Raw genomic sequence first — 17,490 nt, 5'->3', positions numbered from 1 at the left:
TCGGAGTACACGGCACACCATTTGTTCTGGTTTCATTAGCAATTCGTTTTATTCTTCGACCCGTTCGGCGACTCCTACCTAATTCCTTGTTCCTCTCCCCCCGGGTATACTTAACTAACTAGGAGCTAGAGGCTTGATTCTCTTACAGCATGCGACGCTTGCTGTGGCTATTTGCATTTATATGCAACTCCAACACGTGCACTAATTTAACACGCACAAAAACACAATGAGACACGCACATGAACTCAATCACTCTGACGTACACAGCAGCAGCAGGACACACGCAAGCTAAAGAATCTTCTTACAATTAACATACCAATCGCACCATACAGACATTCATTCTGACTACAATAAGAACACATCATGATCATCACGATACGTAAGCATACTAATAACGAGCACTAGGGGGACAACACTCATCATATCCCTTCACCGCCATCTCCTCTGCGATCCTGCGGAATATCATATGAAAAGCTAGCTTCATCTGAGACAGGTAGCCATCCTTTCATCGGAGATTCCATCGTTCGATCGGATCGGATTGGATTGGTTCCAATTCTGACGAAAAACCTGCGCCAAAAAAGGATGGGGAAAGATAAGTAGGAACGAAACTCCGTTTCAATCGTTCCGGATAAATCAATTTTGAACACGGAACTACTTCTTCACTTCACACATCTTCTCTTGGTCGATATTTTATCACGCGCGGACAGATAACCAAGCGCACGGAACCGGCATTTGCTTTTTTACTTCGTTTATACAGAAATTCATTCGCTCTCACTGCTTTATTCTCGCTCTATCTAGAATTCTCATGAAACCTCCAACAAATGTAAGGGCAGTGTGCTGGCTTCTCTACTTATCCGTTAAAATGCACAAATCAGCAAACACCACAGAAGACACAACACACCCACAGGTTGTATGTTGTGCCGTTCACCGAATGGTACGCACCGGGGACACGGTTCTACGATATTTTTTTTGTACAAAATGATTCTGATGTGAATTATGATTACGATCAACAAAAGGAAGATGCTTGCGGAACCGGTCCCCATGGCGCACCATTCACTTGGCGTTTTCTGTGCTGCTGCTGCTGTTTCTCTACCTCCTTTTCTCTCTCACCGTCTCGCTGTACCACTTATAAAGTGCGGTAAATTTTGAAACACTATCAAACTAGGAAGAACTAACTTAAAGAAAGTAAAGCAAATAACGAAACACGTATCGATAGGCTAGGTGCTATATGTATAAATAAATAGATTACCAGCGCATCTACATCAAAGTGGAGCTGGCTTTCTCTTGGCCAAAAAGGAGTGGGGGAAAATAAAAAATAAACTAAAATAAAAAAAAACAAATTCCTCATAAACAAGCGACCACCCGGCACAAAACGATCACTCCCTCGAGCGTTCTGCCCCTCTGCGTGGCCCGGGGCTGGCTGCTTGTTCTTGTTGCAAATCGTAGTCTGCCACAGATGGTGGTGGTTGTCCTCCGCAATTTACCGAATGTTGGTAAACAGATTGAGGACACTTTTGTTTTCCTTCTGTGATCGCGCCTTGCTAAACACGTTCCAGAAGCGTAACGTTTCATCACCGGCTCCGGTAACGATGGCTTCACCGTCGGGGCTGAGGGCCAGATAGAGCACCCGGTACGAGTGCCCCGTCAGCTTGGCCACCTGTGTCAGCGAGGGGTACTTCCACACGAGGATCTGGTTCTGCGAGTAACCGTGCGTTGAGACGAGCTCGGACGAGTGCTTCGACCAGGCCAGATTGCACACCTGCGATCCGGTATCGACGCACTGCATCGGCTGGCCGGTGAGCGTGTTCCAGAAGCGGATACAACGATCGGCCGTACCACCGCCACTCGCCAGCAGTCCGTGATGATGTGGTGACCAGGCGATCGCCTTTACGGCGGCCATATGTTCCGAGTAGGAGTGCACCGGTGAGGCCGAGTGTTGGTTCCACACGTACAGCCGGTTATCGTTGCCACCGCTCGCCAGGTACTGGTTGTCCGGGGACCACTTGAGCCCGCACACCTCCTGCCGGTGGCCGACGAGCCGCCGCTCGGGCACCTGGCCCGGTGTCCGGGTGTCACGCTGCAGAATTAGGCGATCTCGAGACCCGCTCGATAGAACGTCCCCGTTCCAGGCGAGGGCACCGACACGGGCCGAGTGTCCCTGCAGCTTGTTGACCTACAAATGGAAGACAGAAAGAAATTGAAAGTTAGCGCATACCGTGAACAGAGGATCAGCCTAGCGCCCTATATTACAGCTTCAAAAATTCCCCCGTTTATCACGCCATATCCTCCCCCCTCAGTAAGCGAGATAGCGGCACGCCCCCCCCCCAGTGGCTAGATTTTTTTTTTATGCAAAATCGAAACCAGGACACAAGCACTAGGGCTTACACACTGGCGGGACTTTTTTTGCGCACTTCTGGGGCAGGAGAAAAGCAAATCCTCAGCGAATAATGCTAGCGACCACTTCCAGCGGCTCGCATTACATTCATGTCACGCGATGACGCGATCATGCGTACGATCATGCGTGCGTAAGACGCACGTTCTTCCCGCCTCCACGAGGCCACCGAAACCGTTTTTGCAATGTTTGCCAATATCGGTTTTTGCCACTTTCTAGCCTCGTCCTCTAAACGCACGCAAGCACGCACCCCTTAGGGGGGGCGACAGTGCGTAAGCTAGATTCCGTTTCATTTTCTATTTACTCTCTTCGCTACCGGCAATGGGAGGAGTTCGCTCGCTCGATCGATCGATGGATCCGCAAACGCGCAATATTGCGAATTTCACGCGCATCCCGGATATGTTTCGTTGACCCAGAGCCGGAGCGCAAAGTTTGCAGAAAGTGTTGCGAGTGAGAGAAATTCGCAATCCATTCGCACTCCGACGCTCTAACGGTGGGCAAGTTCTCTAGGATTGGGTTGACAGACAGACAGACAAATCTTCCGGCTTCTCCTTCATAGTGCTGGCCGGCATCACAATCGGTGGCAAGTTGGTTGGCTTCCTACCCTTGCTGGTCGGCCCCGCTGCGGCGTGTGGGTTGAGTAGTCCAGAGTGCGAATTTATATTGGCATACTCCCCACCTCGCCATCCTTGCCTGGTTTGGCCGGGCACTAAAGTGGGAAGATTGTGACACATAACTGGGTAGTGGGACGGGCGGGGGTTGCGGTTAATTTCTTGACCAAATGTTGCCTGTTGCTAGTTTTTCGCCACTTTGCGGAAGAAAGAAGAGAACTGTCCTCTAAGAGAGTGTGACACAGTTTCCTCCTACAAGCTATTCCCCTTCCCATTCACCATTCGCATATACGTCCGTCACCGCGTTGTTTAGTGATCGGTTTAGAGGACCTCTCTCCGGCTGCTTTTTTGCACAAAAAAGAACCATTATCTTAGAATGGCGACGTCGACGACGACGACGACGACGTGTGATGGCAACATGAACGAACACGTGCGGCGTGTGATTAACACGTCGGTTAAGCAAAGAAAGGCACTTTATCGTGGCGCTGAATCACACACTACGGGAGGGAAGGAACGTGTTTCAGATGATGAAAAACAAAGAAAAAAAAACGCCGTGATCTCCCTTTGGCCAAGGGGCCGGTGGCTGGGAGGAGATTGGGGAAGGTTCGACAAAACTGGATTCCACCACGAATGTAAACGCCATTCACGGCATGCAACAGTAAAGTGCAATAAATATTGTGACTTGTGACTCTGTTTACTCTCGGTACACACAGAGAGGGCGCAATAGAGAGACAGAGAGAAGATACCGAGGAAGAGGTCCATCGATCGGGGATCAGAGGAATTGTGAAGCAAAAAATGTCCCCTCGAAGAATGTGCACACACGACGAGGCAAAGAGAGGCAGAAGAGCTCATTGTCGAGAGCAGCATCTCTTCGTCAACTAGTGACCACCACCAGCAGCAGCAGCAGTGCTTCGTCGATCAAGTAAAGTAGTTGGACAAATAAAGATCGATTAAAGGTTGTTCCCGCCGCCGGCACGGTTTGACGATCGGCTGCTGCTGCTGCACTTGAGCTGCCTCCGAGAGAGCAAGAGGACATCTTCCCAAGCTTCCCACCGAATCTTGGTCGCAGGAAACCCTGGTAACCCCTCCTGGAAGGCACCTCTCTTTGGCGATGTCCTAATTGTGTTTGCCAACTACTTTTCCAACTTCTTGTTCAACTGTTGTGCCTCACCTGTTTGCTAGCGGCGACATCCCAGACTGTGACGTAGCCATGCTGCGTACCGACTGCCAGCTGGTGCCCCCGTTCGCTCCACGAAACCGAGGTGATCGTATTGGAATCGGAGCTCAGATCACATAACCGGGTTACCTGTACCGGGAGAAGGAAGGAAGCAAGTCGGAACATGAGTTTTCGGTAATTTGGGGTCAATCTGGAGTCCACAGTCGAGTAGTTCCGGACTTACCTGGCTTGTGCAAGCGCTCCAGAGGTAGACGCAACTCCCGAGACCGACCGCCAGCACATTCTGGGCGGACCAGTCGACTAGGTTCAGATAGAAGTCGTCCTGCAGTTCCGGTGCGTCCAGCACCTTGAACGGGATCTTCGAGATTTTGCGGGTCGCTTTCCGGGGTGACCGGAGAAGCTTCTGGCTCTTGATGCTGACGGGCGACAGCGAGTAGGGACACTGTTCATTAAAATCCTACGGAAGAAGAGAAGACCACAATAGGGAGATAATTGGATTAGTAAACTTCTGTAGAGCACCAAATTTAAGAGAATTGATAAGAGGATCGCCCCGCGGAATGAAATCACAATGTAGTGGGACATTTGGTCAATCATTTTATAGGTAAAGTCCAATCAACTCCGCTCGCTCGTAGCTGGACACACAAAAGCGAAGATCACCATTGGCGAAAACTGGGTTGGTTCCACTGCCCATCGGGTGCAGTATAAATTCATTTAATGCAATTCCGGCCGAACCTGGCCACCGTATACGACGCAACAACCATCGCTACTGTTACTGCTGCTGCTCGTGTGCATAATGTTGCAATTGGTTTGCGCATATTGCATGCGCGCCTGGCGCAAAGTTCACTCTTTATTTATGGCGACCTAAGCTGATAACCTATGGTTCCACGAGAAGCCGGGGGTTAAGCGCCGCACCCCGATAGAGAGCGAGAGAGAGAGAGGGGCGCTGCTGTTGTTGTGGAGATGATGTTTGTTATTCCAATAACCCGCAGCACCCGTCTCGCAGGCAGATGGAGCTCCGGTATGCAAATGCACCAGAGTGCAGACCAGCACACACCACACCCCACACCAAGTTGCTGGCCGCGCAAGCTCATCACATTTGTCATTGAATGGGAGATTTACGAGTCTACCGTTGCTTCCTTTGGTCTAATTGAGGGCATCAGCAGACAGACAGACAGACAGACACAGGGGCCGCCGTGCGGCGTTTAGGGGACTGACATTCCATTCCATTGTCATATCATTAGAAACTCGGTCTGGTTCCGGCCACCAAACCACCTTCCCGGGCCAATGTGCCAGGTTAATGCAATTCCTCGTTAAAAATTAATAACTCGAACGATGCAACAACCATCAGTGGGCGCATCAGTGGAATGTGCCCAGCAGCAAATATATCTCACCAAGAGAGGGGCCACGATAAAAACAAACGATTACTGGCAGCCATTAGAAGGCGTGCGCTGCAGGCAGGCAGGATGTGTATCTTCCTACATCTGTGGTCGGTCGTGGGTCGTGCTCTGGAGGAAACTATAAATGCCGCTCAAATTGGCCACCAACTGTGCCACGACAGCGCGCCACTCCAATCGCCTATGTATGCTCATAAACTAGATGGAACGATCTGATTATTGAGCCAATGATGTGGTGGTGGTGGTTGTTGAGCGTGGCATTAGAATTTGATTTTAATGAAAGCGTGGCGGCGGCCGCGGGTGAGGATCGCTTGCTGGGCAAGTGCACCACGCAATGCAACCTCACGCATAGTCTGCACAAAAATCGATGCCATCTATCCGGGCATCTAACTGAGCGCAACATTTTGGGGGAGTAATAGGACGTATCACCCTTTCCGTCCGTTTAAAATCTCATCAATTTCCATTCATTCACTACACGCATCATCATCATGATTGACATCACTCGCATTCGTTGGATCGCTCATCGTTGGTGGACCATGACCAATCCTAACTCCACCCGAGCCGCCGGCCGGCTGGTGCCAACAACCGAGATTTGTACGAGTTCCAGAGGCTATGCACGTCCAACAGATCCAGTTGTAGTGATTCTTGGGAAAATCCAGTTCTCGCCTCGATGACTGAACACGTTTGTGTACAAATTCTTCCCAGAACTGGCCGAGCAGACGAGGATGATGAGCGCGGTTCTATGACCTCATCCTGGCGTGGTGTGGCGTACGTGTGGTGAGAGTATTAAGGCATCATATGTCGCAATCGGTGCCACGGTAGCATGAAATTCGATCGTTGCAACCGGAAAGAATGGACTGGACGACAGGTGCTAGGTTCTAGTCGTCCCTTTTTTGACGTGGCGCAACCATCAATGATGATCGTCAGCAGAGAGTGATCGCGACAAAGGCGCGGTCGCGATTGCATTATTCAGAGTCGGTCAGTGACCAGAGTTGCTATGTTGGTTACATTCTTCAACATCATTAACATTTGGAACGAGTGTTATGCGACTTTGCAGAATAACAACCAACTACAACGGACACAACAACAAGCAAGCAGACACCCCGGGGACCATTCTCCAGTCCATCAGCGAACCAACCAACCGAGCTGTTGATTTGTGTTGAGCTGCATATGCAGTTCGTGTGTCGCTTGCCGCCGTGGCAGCTCAAATTTGCGCTAGCAATCATCAATTGAAGAAACCAAAGGAAGGGAGAAATTGGTTCGTCAGCAAAATTGCTCCAAAAACCGAAAAGCCATCGACGCCAGCGCGACATTGTTGCTATCTCCGGTGCGCACGTAATGTCCACCTCTATTAACCGAAAACGTGTAGCAGCAAAACTAGACGGACGACAGCGTGGCCAGCGCGTGCGCCTTCGCCCTAATGAGCCTTCAATGCATGGAATGCAAAGCAGCAGCAGCAGCCGTCAACGAAGCCATTCCAATGCGCTCGCGGACACAGGACAAGACGCCAGTACTTTGGGGTTCCTCCGCAAAAGTGCAATGTGCTGAATAGATTTGTCCGTAGCAGCAGAAGAGAGCGCTCGCTCGGCTCTGCAGTTGTCTGAAATTAGCGAATAAATTACCCAGAGCCAGGGAATGTCTCCTGAATCGGTGGACATCTCAGTCTGTTCTCGATCGGTCCTCGCCGTCTGTCTGTTCTTGGCACTTCTTCTTATGGCTTTCTTTTCACCTCGCGATCGCGATCTCCACCCACCTTAATGCGGCCACAGTTTGGTCGCCCCGGTATTTTGGACAATAAAATCGTCGCATCGTGGCGCTAAATGAAATTCGTGCCGTGTGACTCCGTGAAACGGCGATGAGGTCAGCACACTAGCACCGCCCGCTCGCCCGCCCGCGGAAGTACTCCAATCCCGGCGGGTCATTACATTTTTTTGGGGTCAATCTTGGCTCAATATGGCCCTGGAGATCCTGTCGCATCGCACAAACAGTCGATTGACCACTGCTACTGATAGCGTGCCAGAGAGCGAGAGAGAGAGAGAGAAAGCTACGGTGAGTTAAGAATTAACAATCGTCGCCCCAGAGCCCCCGGGCGGGAGTATCTTAAAGCAATGCGGAAATTCTTATTTACCGAGCAAGCAATCAATGCACCCCAAAAGCCAATGCTGCAGCAAACCAAAGTGCAACGGGCGCACCGCGTGTGAGTGTGCTTATCTCGCTTAATTTATTGCGCGCTGAATGCAAATTTTATTATCAGCTTCAAACGCTGCTGGCAACTTTTGTCGCAGCTCGCGGTCATGTGTCTGTCCGTCAATGGGGCGAGGTTTTTGAACTCATGCGGCCACGAGTGTTCACGGTATTGAAGAGAACTTGTTGTCGTACTTTGCCGCCCCAGAAGTACATATATGGATCGTACACACCACCGCTGCAGTGCGTTCGCGAATGCAACGCCGTGAAACAGAGTGTAACGCTGGACGCGCATATTGCACCAGCGGTTCCTTCCATCCATTTGCTGCCGGTGTGGCCTCATTCTTGTGGCCATCATCATCATCATCAAGAGGCGGTCTCTTCTCGTGCTCATCAAGAGAAGCAGTTCCAGTGGTGTGGCCACCACACCACTTATCGCGCTATTTATTTTTATGATTCGCTCTCGCACGTGAAGTGACCGTCCGTCTGTCCGTCCGGCTGGCTGGCTTGCCGTCCGGCGCAATAGGCAATGCACTTTCGCGAGTGCAGCGAGAGAGGGTGTGAAGTGGCAGAAAACCGCTCACTCGCTACCTATATAACTGTGCATAAACAGTTACGGTGCACGGCAGTATGCACGGATTTCGCGTGTTTCCGGGGGCCTCCCGCTTCCACTTCCATTCCTCCGTTGCAACAATGAAACAGCAGCATATGCATATTTAGTGGAAACTTTGCGTTGGCTTTCGCACCTCACGAGGCGCATGTCAAGAAAGAGAACAAACGGATTTGTGAGGTGCGTGCATCGTTAGTTCATCGTTCTTGATCAGCAGCAGCGAATGCCAATGCCAACGAACTCTGGAATAGATTCGGGAGCAAAAACTAGACAACTAATAGTGATCGCTGAACTAAGTTCAACGAGTTCGTTTTCGTTAAAATCCCACAGACCAGTACCCACCCGCTAGGCGCTAAGGGGGTACGTTCGAAGACAGGTAACCACCAGCCAAATCCACGCACGCACGCACTACCCCCTTTCCTCAAAAGGGGCTAATGTTCTTTATACCTTTCTTTTTTTTTTAACAAATTCCCAGCTCCAGCTCGCATTTTTCCCCCTCGTCAGTTTGTGGCGCTAGGTACAGAGAATCCTAGAGCAATTAAAGTAAATTGAAACCCCCGCCCCCTACAGCCCACCCTTTACGCGTGCGTTCTATTTCTTGTACGATCGGCGACTTCGTCGTCGTCTTGCGCCGGGGGTGGTTCTACCAACAACAACTCGGTCGCTGCTCTCTACCACGGAAACCGTTAAACCGGTTGACCGTTTAAATTCTCACGCATGGGAAGCAGGACGACGGGACACCAGAGGGGATCATACAACTCGTTCGATGGAACTGGATGGCCCGATGAACCAACAACATCGGATCACAAAAACAAAAACCGCATCGGATCGGCGGGGCATTCTTATCACAGCGGCGGTTCGCACTTCAGTTTGTCACTTGTCGTTCTAATGGGAGTGGGGTTGACGATAGTAGCCACAAATTAAACCACAAAAATGTACCCTTTCCCGGTGGGTTATGAACCGGAAAGTGGCGTCTACTAGGCGCCACTACTCGATCCTCGATTATCGCAAGAAGCATAAAGTATACACAACCAGACCTTGCCACTGGAATTATGAACAACATCATTCTGTGTTCTCAGTGACCACCGTTCACCCTTTGTACGGTTTGCTCCAGTAACCTTTCGATCCTTTTACTTTCCTTCTCGTGCGCCCGCCTCTAGAACTCAAATCCACTCAAACGACTCAACTTTTTTATTTCCGAAAACCACCATTGCAGCGTCTCATTCGTGTAGGCCCCTTCCCCAAATTTATGGACCCCGCGCGCGTGGTAATCTCGGTTTGAAGGCATTGGTTGTCGGTATGATTTACGACAGCACCATGGCGCTTTTTGAAACGAATTTATGACAGATCAACCACAACCAGCGGCGGCGAGGAGGAGGAGGAGGAGGAGCAGGTGATCAAGACACCACCACCACTACGACGATCAAAGTGCTAGAATACAGTCCGTTAATTGGAACTTCCAGCCAACAGTTCAAGTGTCGACCTATCAAAGAGACACACCTCGCAAACACCTTGTGGTCATTTGTTGCGCACGCACGAATTATGATCCCGATCCAGCGTTCCGAAGATCCGCTCAACCCAACGAGGGGGATGTGAAAGCGGTCCACAACACAAATTCCATCCTCTCTCTTCCATGTAAGGGGTGGTGGTGGTGCGTGCGGTGCGTCTCCATCGAACGGTTGCGCCTTTTGCGTGCGAATTTATTGGCCAGCACTAACCGACCACAACCACCAAAAACCTGTGTGAAGGTCCTGTCTGCTGCTAGAGAGCCCTCTCTCGCTCTCTCTCTCTATCTTTCTGCAAAGGTATCATTGCAGAGTGTCATAAACTGTCGCAACACTTTGTGTCTTTTAAGGAGAAGGAGAAGGAGTAAGAGACCGAGAGACTCCGACCAAACTTTAGACCTGTAATGTACAATCGAACGAGAACGAGAAACCCTCATTTGACGACGAGACGCCCCGTGGCCGACATGCTTGGTTGGGCGTCCATCCAACTGACCAACACCATCGGAGACTCAAACTCCTCAACAGAAGCACTTTGCGCCACGACCCCGACAGCCGCGCCGACGACATTGTGGCGGGCGTCAATAAAGTAATTAAAAGTGTTTCAAGTTAATCAGCAAACGGAACACACGCCGACGGAAGGGACGTCGCGTCCAGTTGCGCCAGAGATTAACGCCCAAAAAAGGGATTTCGCTTTAGGGCGTTCTACTGACTGGTTAGAGGTTCGATCTATAAATTAGAACGTTCTCGCACCGGCAGCAGCAACTAAGAAGTCTTATGTGTTACAACCACCGGGCATTCAATAAAATGATTCAATCCAGACCAGCCAGCTCTAGCGAGTCCGATTTCACAATCCGCTCTCACACGCTCTAGACATCCGGAGCAGATTTCCCAACGCGAATTAGGAAATTTCCAAAACAATAATCCCTTATCACTGGCGCCACCGTACCACGAATGGCCGCCAAAAAGATCCGAAGCAGAGCCAATCGTCTGTGGGGCCAGGTCAACACGCGGTCCGAGTGCAGCGGCGACGATCGCATCTCTCGGTCAAGCGCGTGACGTTGTTCGAGGTGTGCACGACGGTGTTCCCTTATCAGCATGAGCAACGCAAGAGGCGCCTTGTTGCAGCCGCACTCCATTTTGCACTCGGAATTAGGTCTGGATGCTGCTGCTGCTTCTGCTGCTGCTGCTGCTTCTGCTGACAGCAAGGTGATGACCCAGTCGTCTATGCGCCGCTGCAAGACAAGTGACGACTCTTATCAGAGACCCGCCACCAACAACATCATAATCGCTCGTTGCAGTTCAGGCGAGTGCTGCGGCGATAATTAGGTCCTTCTTCTGGCGCTGTTGCTCCAATTGTACGATTAGTGATTAGAGAGGAGAAGCCCTCGCCTCGAGGCCTTGAGACAATTGATGCTCAACCATTACTCAACAACGGAGAGAACGGAGAGAAGGAGGATTGTGGTGCCGTTTTGACACTTTAATGGCGACAAAAGGGGCGGCACGCTTCACGGCTCACTGGCATCGATCGGTCATCGTGCGTGCGTGCGTGCGTGAGTGCGTGCATCCTCCACATGCACTTAATTAATCGTTAACCCTGGCCTGACCTGAGCTGGCCTGAACTGGCCTGGCCACTATGGCCACAAATCAGGGGGAACTAATAAAGCCAATGAAAAATGGATCTGCCAAGTCCCGGTGATGATGATGGTGGTGCTGTGACCGGTGCCGTGCGGTGCGTAAGGCCAGTAGCACGACGCACTTTAACGGAAAGACGACGGCCACCACCACCACCATGCGTGGCTGAAGACTTGGTTCATTCTTTTCCTTTTTTGTGCCACACCGGGTCGACCAACCGACCGGCCGGCCGGAAAATGGCTTCATTCTGTTGCTCTGGCTCCCCTCTGGTGTGGTCCGGAGTCTTTTCAATTAACGGTTTCACAGTTTTGCTAGCTGCTGTACCAACAAACTATTAATAATAAAAATATTAAATTTACGCGCCTTCCCTTACCGCACCACACCATCGAATAGAAAAGGTTCTACCAATTCCCTCCTCCGTAGCATACAGGGAGCATAAAGCATGAAAGTAAACCAATTTGTCCAATATTTATCGTGCTCGCACGCACAGCACAGCACAGAACAGAACAGAACAGAACCTCCTCCTGCCGCAATGGAATGGATAAGTTTTGGAATTATTTTCGCAAACGGATCGCTGGCCCCCGGTGGCACTGGCGTGGCGCAAGAGCAACGGTGGTTGTGGTCAAACGAAACCAACAAAAAAAACAAAAAAATCCCCGGAGTTATGCTTCCTCTTCTAATGCGTGCTATCCACCCTCTTAGCTTTACGCACATCAAATACAGCAATTAATTGTCGCCGGCGGCGAGGAGGAGCAGAGGAACTAAGCCATACACACTGGCCCCTCTTTCTATGGCTCTCCGGATGGTTTCGTTATCATGTGCGTAGCGCGGCGTGCGACGGAAGAGGCGGGGATCAAAGCCGATTTCTTAATTGCCACCCCGTTTTGTTGCGAATTTTTACGCACTTTTGCTCGGGTTGGCTGGCTGGCTGGCCACCCGAGGGGCGGGGGACAAAGGAAGAAAACGGAAACGAACGCACCGTGGACTTGATCGTCGTCGATCAAGCAATTAGTGGACGTGGACGAAGTAGAGCATCGGCGACGGTCTCATGCCTCCTGCGAAATCGAATCTCCGCAGCGCTAAACCGTTTACATAGTAATTGCTGTCAATGAGGTTTCGATTTCTGGAGCAAAAGTGCGTCCTGGTCGATCGATCGATCGGATTTTGTTGGGTTTTTTTTTGCAAACTCCGCAAAACGCACCCAAATTCCGTTCGCCCATAGTTTATGGTGGAACATTTCCTGGGCCACAAGGAAAAAGGAGAGAGAGAGAGAGACAGAGAGAGGAGTGCGCTAAATATGCTTAACCATTCAATTCCAAAACCACCACAGACCGACCGGCGGCCCCGGTCAGCGATGGTCAGCGAACCTAAGCCAAGCGCCCCTTCTTATCTGTCGTCGTGCGTGCGGTGCGGTGCGCGGCGCGGCGCATTCTTGCGTGCCTTACGCACCACCGTCCCCCATCCCTCTCTGGCCAGCCCAGTTTCCCCAGGCCCGGACTTTTTGCCAATTTCGCAAATCTCTCTCATTTGGCACACATTTTGGCGGAGAGAAACGGGATCATCTGCGATTCGTATGATAATTGCGTTAATTACCGAGCCTAGTGGCGTCGTCCTCCTCCTTCTCGCCATCGTTTAAAGTCCTTTTTCCATTAGGCAGTACCGCACCGCACCGCCCGCCGTCTGGCCGCTTGAGCGGAAGATGAAAGTTGAAGTTGAATGAAACAAGGAACGCACGCACCGCGTATCCGTCCGGTGGTTGACCGGGCGAGGGTCCGGTGGCAGGGACCGGTATTCCGGCGGAGGTTAATGACTGACACGCATTCGCCGTCACATCTCAATCACCTGGCTGACTGAACGCACCACCTTTGAACGGTGCACCACCGACCAACGAATGCGTGCGTGCGATTCGGGTGTCCCCAACTTATGCTAATGAGTGTTTAGCATATTTTTTTTTGCGCGCGATCGCGCTCTATTCCTCTTCTCTACTCGACCACAGCGCGATCAGCAGGCGGTGACAACGGCTAAAGACAATGAGTGGATCGAAAGATGATGATGATGATGATGATGATTGGTGACATGGGTGATGAGTAGCGATTGATAGTGCGTGCGATAGCAATCACGATGCGCTACCGTGCGCCAGCCAAGCCGCCAAAAGGGTGTGAACGATCTCCCCCACAGGGGGGTCCGGTGGAAGATCGTGTCAGATCGTGTAGATACCGCGAGCTCACTCGGCTGGTCGGTCGGTCGGTCGTTCGCCCGCGTTCCATCGTGTGTCCGCTCGGCCATTCGGCTGGCTGACTGGCTGACTGGCTGGCTGGTGCGACGAAAGATTCACGATTCTCTTCGGAACGATCATCATCGGGGGAGGAGTTCATGACGCGATGTCGCGAAGCGGACAGTGGGTTTAAGCGGAACCGGATTGATCGTGTAGCGTGCGCTGCTGATGCTGACGATGAATTCTAAATAATCCGAGTGCGCATAAAAGGTGATCCACGCACGAGTCGTCGAGTGCTTACTCAGCCACTACCATTCTAGGCCACTTCCTTCCTTCCTTCCTTCCTTTCGACGAATTTTGTTTACTTGGAGACAACATTAAACATGCAAAGCATGCACTGCAATGGCCGTATGATCGGCAGGAACGCTACGCTACTACTTCCGAACGATCGGTTTTTGGACCGAGCCCCAAAAACGGACGATCGTGCGCACACGCGAACCGACGATCGCGGTTTAGGGTTCAGTGCACTCTTGTGCTCTAGCGGGTAAAGGAGGTACACCCTTTGGGGTGGTCTTAACTCGTGAACTACGGGGCCACGGGGATGACCACCGGGACCTCGTGGTGAAGGAATAAATTAAAAGAAGATCTCCCCCCCCCTGAGAGCGTCCGTGCGTGCACTCCTCTCGATACGGCCGATCATGTGGTGGGGTTGAGGAAGAAAAAAAACAGCATTCCCCATCACGATCTATTAATAAGCGGGCCACAACTGAGACGGCACGATCGAGGGGCACGATGAAGCAAAGAACAAGTAAGTGCATCGTGGGAAGAGTGACATTGAGACGATGGAGGGGCCAGACAATGTGGTCTGGCCTTCTGCGGCTTGTGGGGTGGGTTCCGGCTTGACGGGATGTTACACCAGAAATGGGAACACACCCAGTTCGTCACGGCGACACTATCACCGTCGCCGTCGTTGTCGTGGAATTGCATAAATATGGAAGCAAATATGGGCCAGCCTGACTGCCAGGCAGTTCCGGAGGCCCAGGGGGCTTAGGGCCACCGGTGCCCTGAACGTGTTTATCTGTTTACATTAGCTGCGGTTGCCATTCAAAAAGTTGGCCTAGAAAATGCAAGTGGCACCAGCAACCGGCAGCCTAGCAACGCATCGTGAGTAGCGTATGTTCTTTCCGCTGACTCACACGGAGGGAGGGAGGGTTATCACCACCAGTAAGGGTTCCGGCGTGCTGTTGGGGGGTTTTCTACCGAACATTACTCATACTAGCAGGCCCCGTAGCAGCAGGTAGGACATGATCGTGATTTCGTCAGTGGGCGTGTGCGAAGCGCCTGTGCAGGTACCTTCTCCACGGCATAATCGCTTTTGAGTATCTTATCACGCCGATACGAGACGGTGCTCGTGACTTATCAGCAGGCACTGCACCCCGTGGTGAATGATTGTGTCACCAGCAGCAGTACGCAATGCAATCCCAGCACTCGGACCGTCGTATGTATTGCTCACTGATAAGCTTTTATCGTCCAACGACTACCAGTGCGACCACGGCGACCACGACGATAGCGAGAATGAACAAAACTCGTCTCCGTGAGCCATTCCCGGCCTACTAGCTCCGGGAATGACGATAATTAGTGCTAATAGAGGGATCGGCACGACACGGCCCCGTAGGCATCCACCGGTCAAACGGGGGACACGTTGCTTGGGGCAACGGCTTGATAGGGGAAGCTGGATTCAAATGGGACGCACCTGCTTCGTTGGCGATTGGTACTTGAACAGACCGTGCCGGTTGCTGTTCGACAGCAGACCAGCGCCGCCTGCACCACCACCACCGCTTCCACCGTTGCTACCGGATCCGCCTCCACCGGTACTGGAACTTCCGGCGCCACCACCACCGCCTGCACTGCTACCACCGCCGCTACCGTTGCCACCGTTGCCACCGATCTTCTCGTCCGCCACCAGCTTCACATCGTCGATCCCGGTACCGAGCAGTTCGTTCTTCAGCAGACAGCTGTAGGCGAGACTGTCGCGACCATTTTCGCCACAATCGCGCTGTTTCTTCGCCGACTGTGGGGAGTTTTCGTTCGATTTGGAGCTGAGCGAAGGGAAGGTCGTGTGCCAGTTGTTGTTGGTGCTGTAAGCCCGGCAGAGGAGAAAGAGAGAGATTTGAAGAGACGCGATTAAGTATCTGGAGTGATGACACTTGCGATCAGGTGACGCGTCAGGGACTTACCGGCAGGGAATGAAGCGATCGTATGCGGGCGATGTTTCACCAACGGGGAAGAGGCTGCGTGCGGTCGGACTGTGATGCTTTAGGTAGCGCGCCTCGTAGCTGGGGCTGAACATGATGAGCTGATGTCGCGACCGGGACCGGGTGTGGTGGTGTGCTGTGTGGGAGATCCGCCGTCCAGTTCGGGTCGGGGTGGTTCGTTGGTCCAGTCCGTCTGTCGGTCCGTTTTCGCAAATTTACCAACCCACACACACGCCGCCTGGCCACAATTTGCAAACGCAAGCAACCAGACAAATGGCAATGGTCGTCTTCGTCGCCTTCGTCGTCGTCCTACACCGCACACGCGCGTCCGTGTGTTCTATTTTCAGGGAATTCTTGTCTTCCTTGCGCCGCGTTTCCGACGTAGCTCTTCTCTAGAGAGTGTCACGCACAATTTGTTCTTCACCACCACCAGCTGAGTCAACAGCGAACGAAGTCAGTTTCACACCTTCTATCTCTCTAGCTCTGGAACGTAGGAGGCGTTTGCCGTGGCCACGTTTCGGTCAGATTTTCGATGCACTTTAGAACGATTTGGGCCGTCGAATTTAGACGAGATCACAGCAACAGCTGGAGCAGCACCTCGTTTTTCACTTCACTTCACTTTCCTGCTCGGCGCGGAATCGATCGTCCTATCTAGACCGCTGCCGCCGTGCCGAAGGAAGATGATTCTGCTTCTAAATTTGGGTGCGTGGACAGTAACAACAAAACCGAAAGAAAACAAACAATGCCGGTAAGAAAACACAGCTTCACAGACGACACGCACGGAATCGTGGGATGTTGAAAATTGCTTGATGGCTTGACTTCCGCAACACTTGGTGTAAAAACAAAACGTACAAAATATCGGCCACGGCCATATAAAAGAAAAATTACACGTTCACGAAATCCGTCTTCGAACGTGCGAATTGTTGGAGGATCACGGGAGCGCACGCACCAGACAGCGGACCGAGATCTTACTTCGCTTGCGACCGTTGACCGTTTGAAACCACAAAAAATCGACGCCGGCGAAGCACAATATTTTTTGCTGCATGGGCACACACATACATGTTTACGTATGAAGTGGTGGTTAAACATGGCGCGATGAAGAATCCATAAAAAATCAACGAGCGAAAGGAGGGAAAGGTGTAAAATTGGAAGTTACTAAAAGTAAGTTAAAATGCTGCTATTTGAGGAGTTTTTCGGTAAATTAACTAACCATCGTACTCGAAAATTAACTAATTCTAACTATTCCACGCACACAAGGGTGCGCTGTGACTGGAAGTAAAGATTTAACTCTGTTTCTAGCTTTGGTGAGGATTTGAGAAATATCCAAATAATAAATGGGCTTCACTGTCTAGCAGACGAAAAAATCCAAATTTAGATTAATTTGCAAACGGAAAGATTCTCCCAAAAGGAGGTCTTTCTATGCCCACTATGCGATCTTTCGTTCTCGTTCCAAAATATGTTGTTTATGTTGTTTGTTTTGCTTGCTTGTTGCCCAAGGCGCAGGTATCGCGTCCT

General features: G+C 51.4%; 1 protein-coding gene across 2 annotated transcripts in view; it reads right to left on the bottom strand.

Moving 5' to 3' along the window:
* Nucleotides 1–26: 26 nt before the first annotated feature.
* The window catches only part of LOC126572679 (fizzy-related protein homolog), an 18,516-nt gene continuing 1,052 nt past the window's right edge, over nt 27–17,490 (bottom strand). The window contains exons 1-6 of one of the 2 annotated variants that reach the window (XM_050232188.1): nt 16,828–16,956; nt 15,958–16,667; nt 15,474–15,858; nt 4,404–4,637; nt 4,175–4,309; nt 27–2,173 (exon numbers count right to left, since the gene is read on the bottom strand). In XM_050232188.1, the coding sequence (XP_050088145.1) occupies nt 1,481–2,173; nt 4,175–4,309; nt 4,404–4,637; nt 15,474–15,858; nt 15,958–16,070 (1,560 nt within the window). In that variant the 5' untranslated portion in view covers nt 16,071–16,667; nt 16,828–16,956 and the 3' untranslated portion in view covers nt 27–1,480. Of the gene's footprint in view, nt 2,174–4,174; nt 4,310–4,403; nt 4,638–15,473; nt 15,859–15,957; nt 16,668–16,827; nt 16,957–17,490 lie in introns of those variants that run through there. The other variant, XM_050232187.1, reaches the window with a different exon arrangement.

Source organism: Anopheles aquasalis, chromosome 2, assembly GCF_943734665.1.
Source record: "Anopheles aquasalis chromosome 2, idAnoAquaMG_Q_19, whole genome shotgun sequence".
NCBI lineage: Eukaryota > Metazoa > Arthropoda > Insecta > Diptera > Culicidae > Anopheles > Anopheles aquasalis.
Note: the sequence above shows the minus strand (reverse complement) of the source record. Positions and strands in the feature narration are given on the sequence as shown.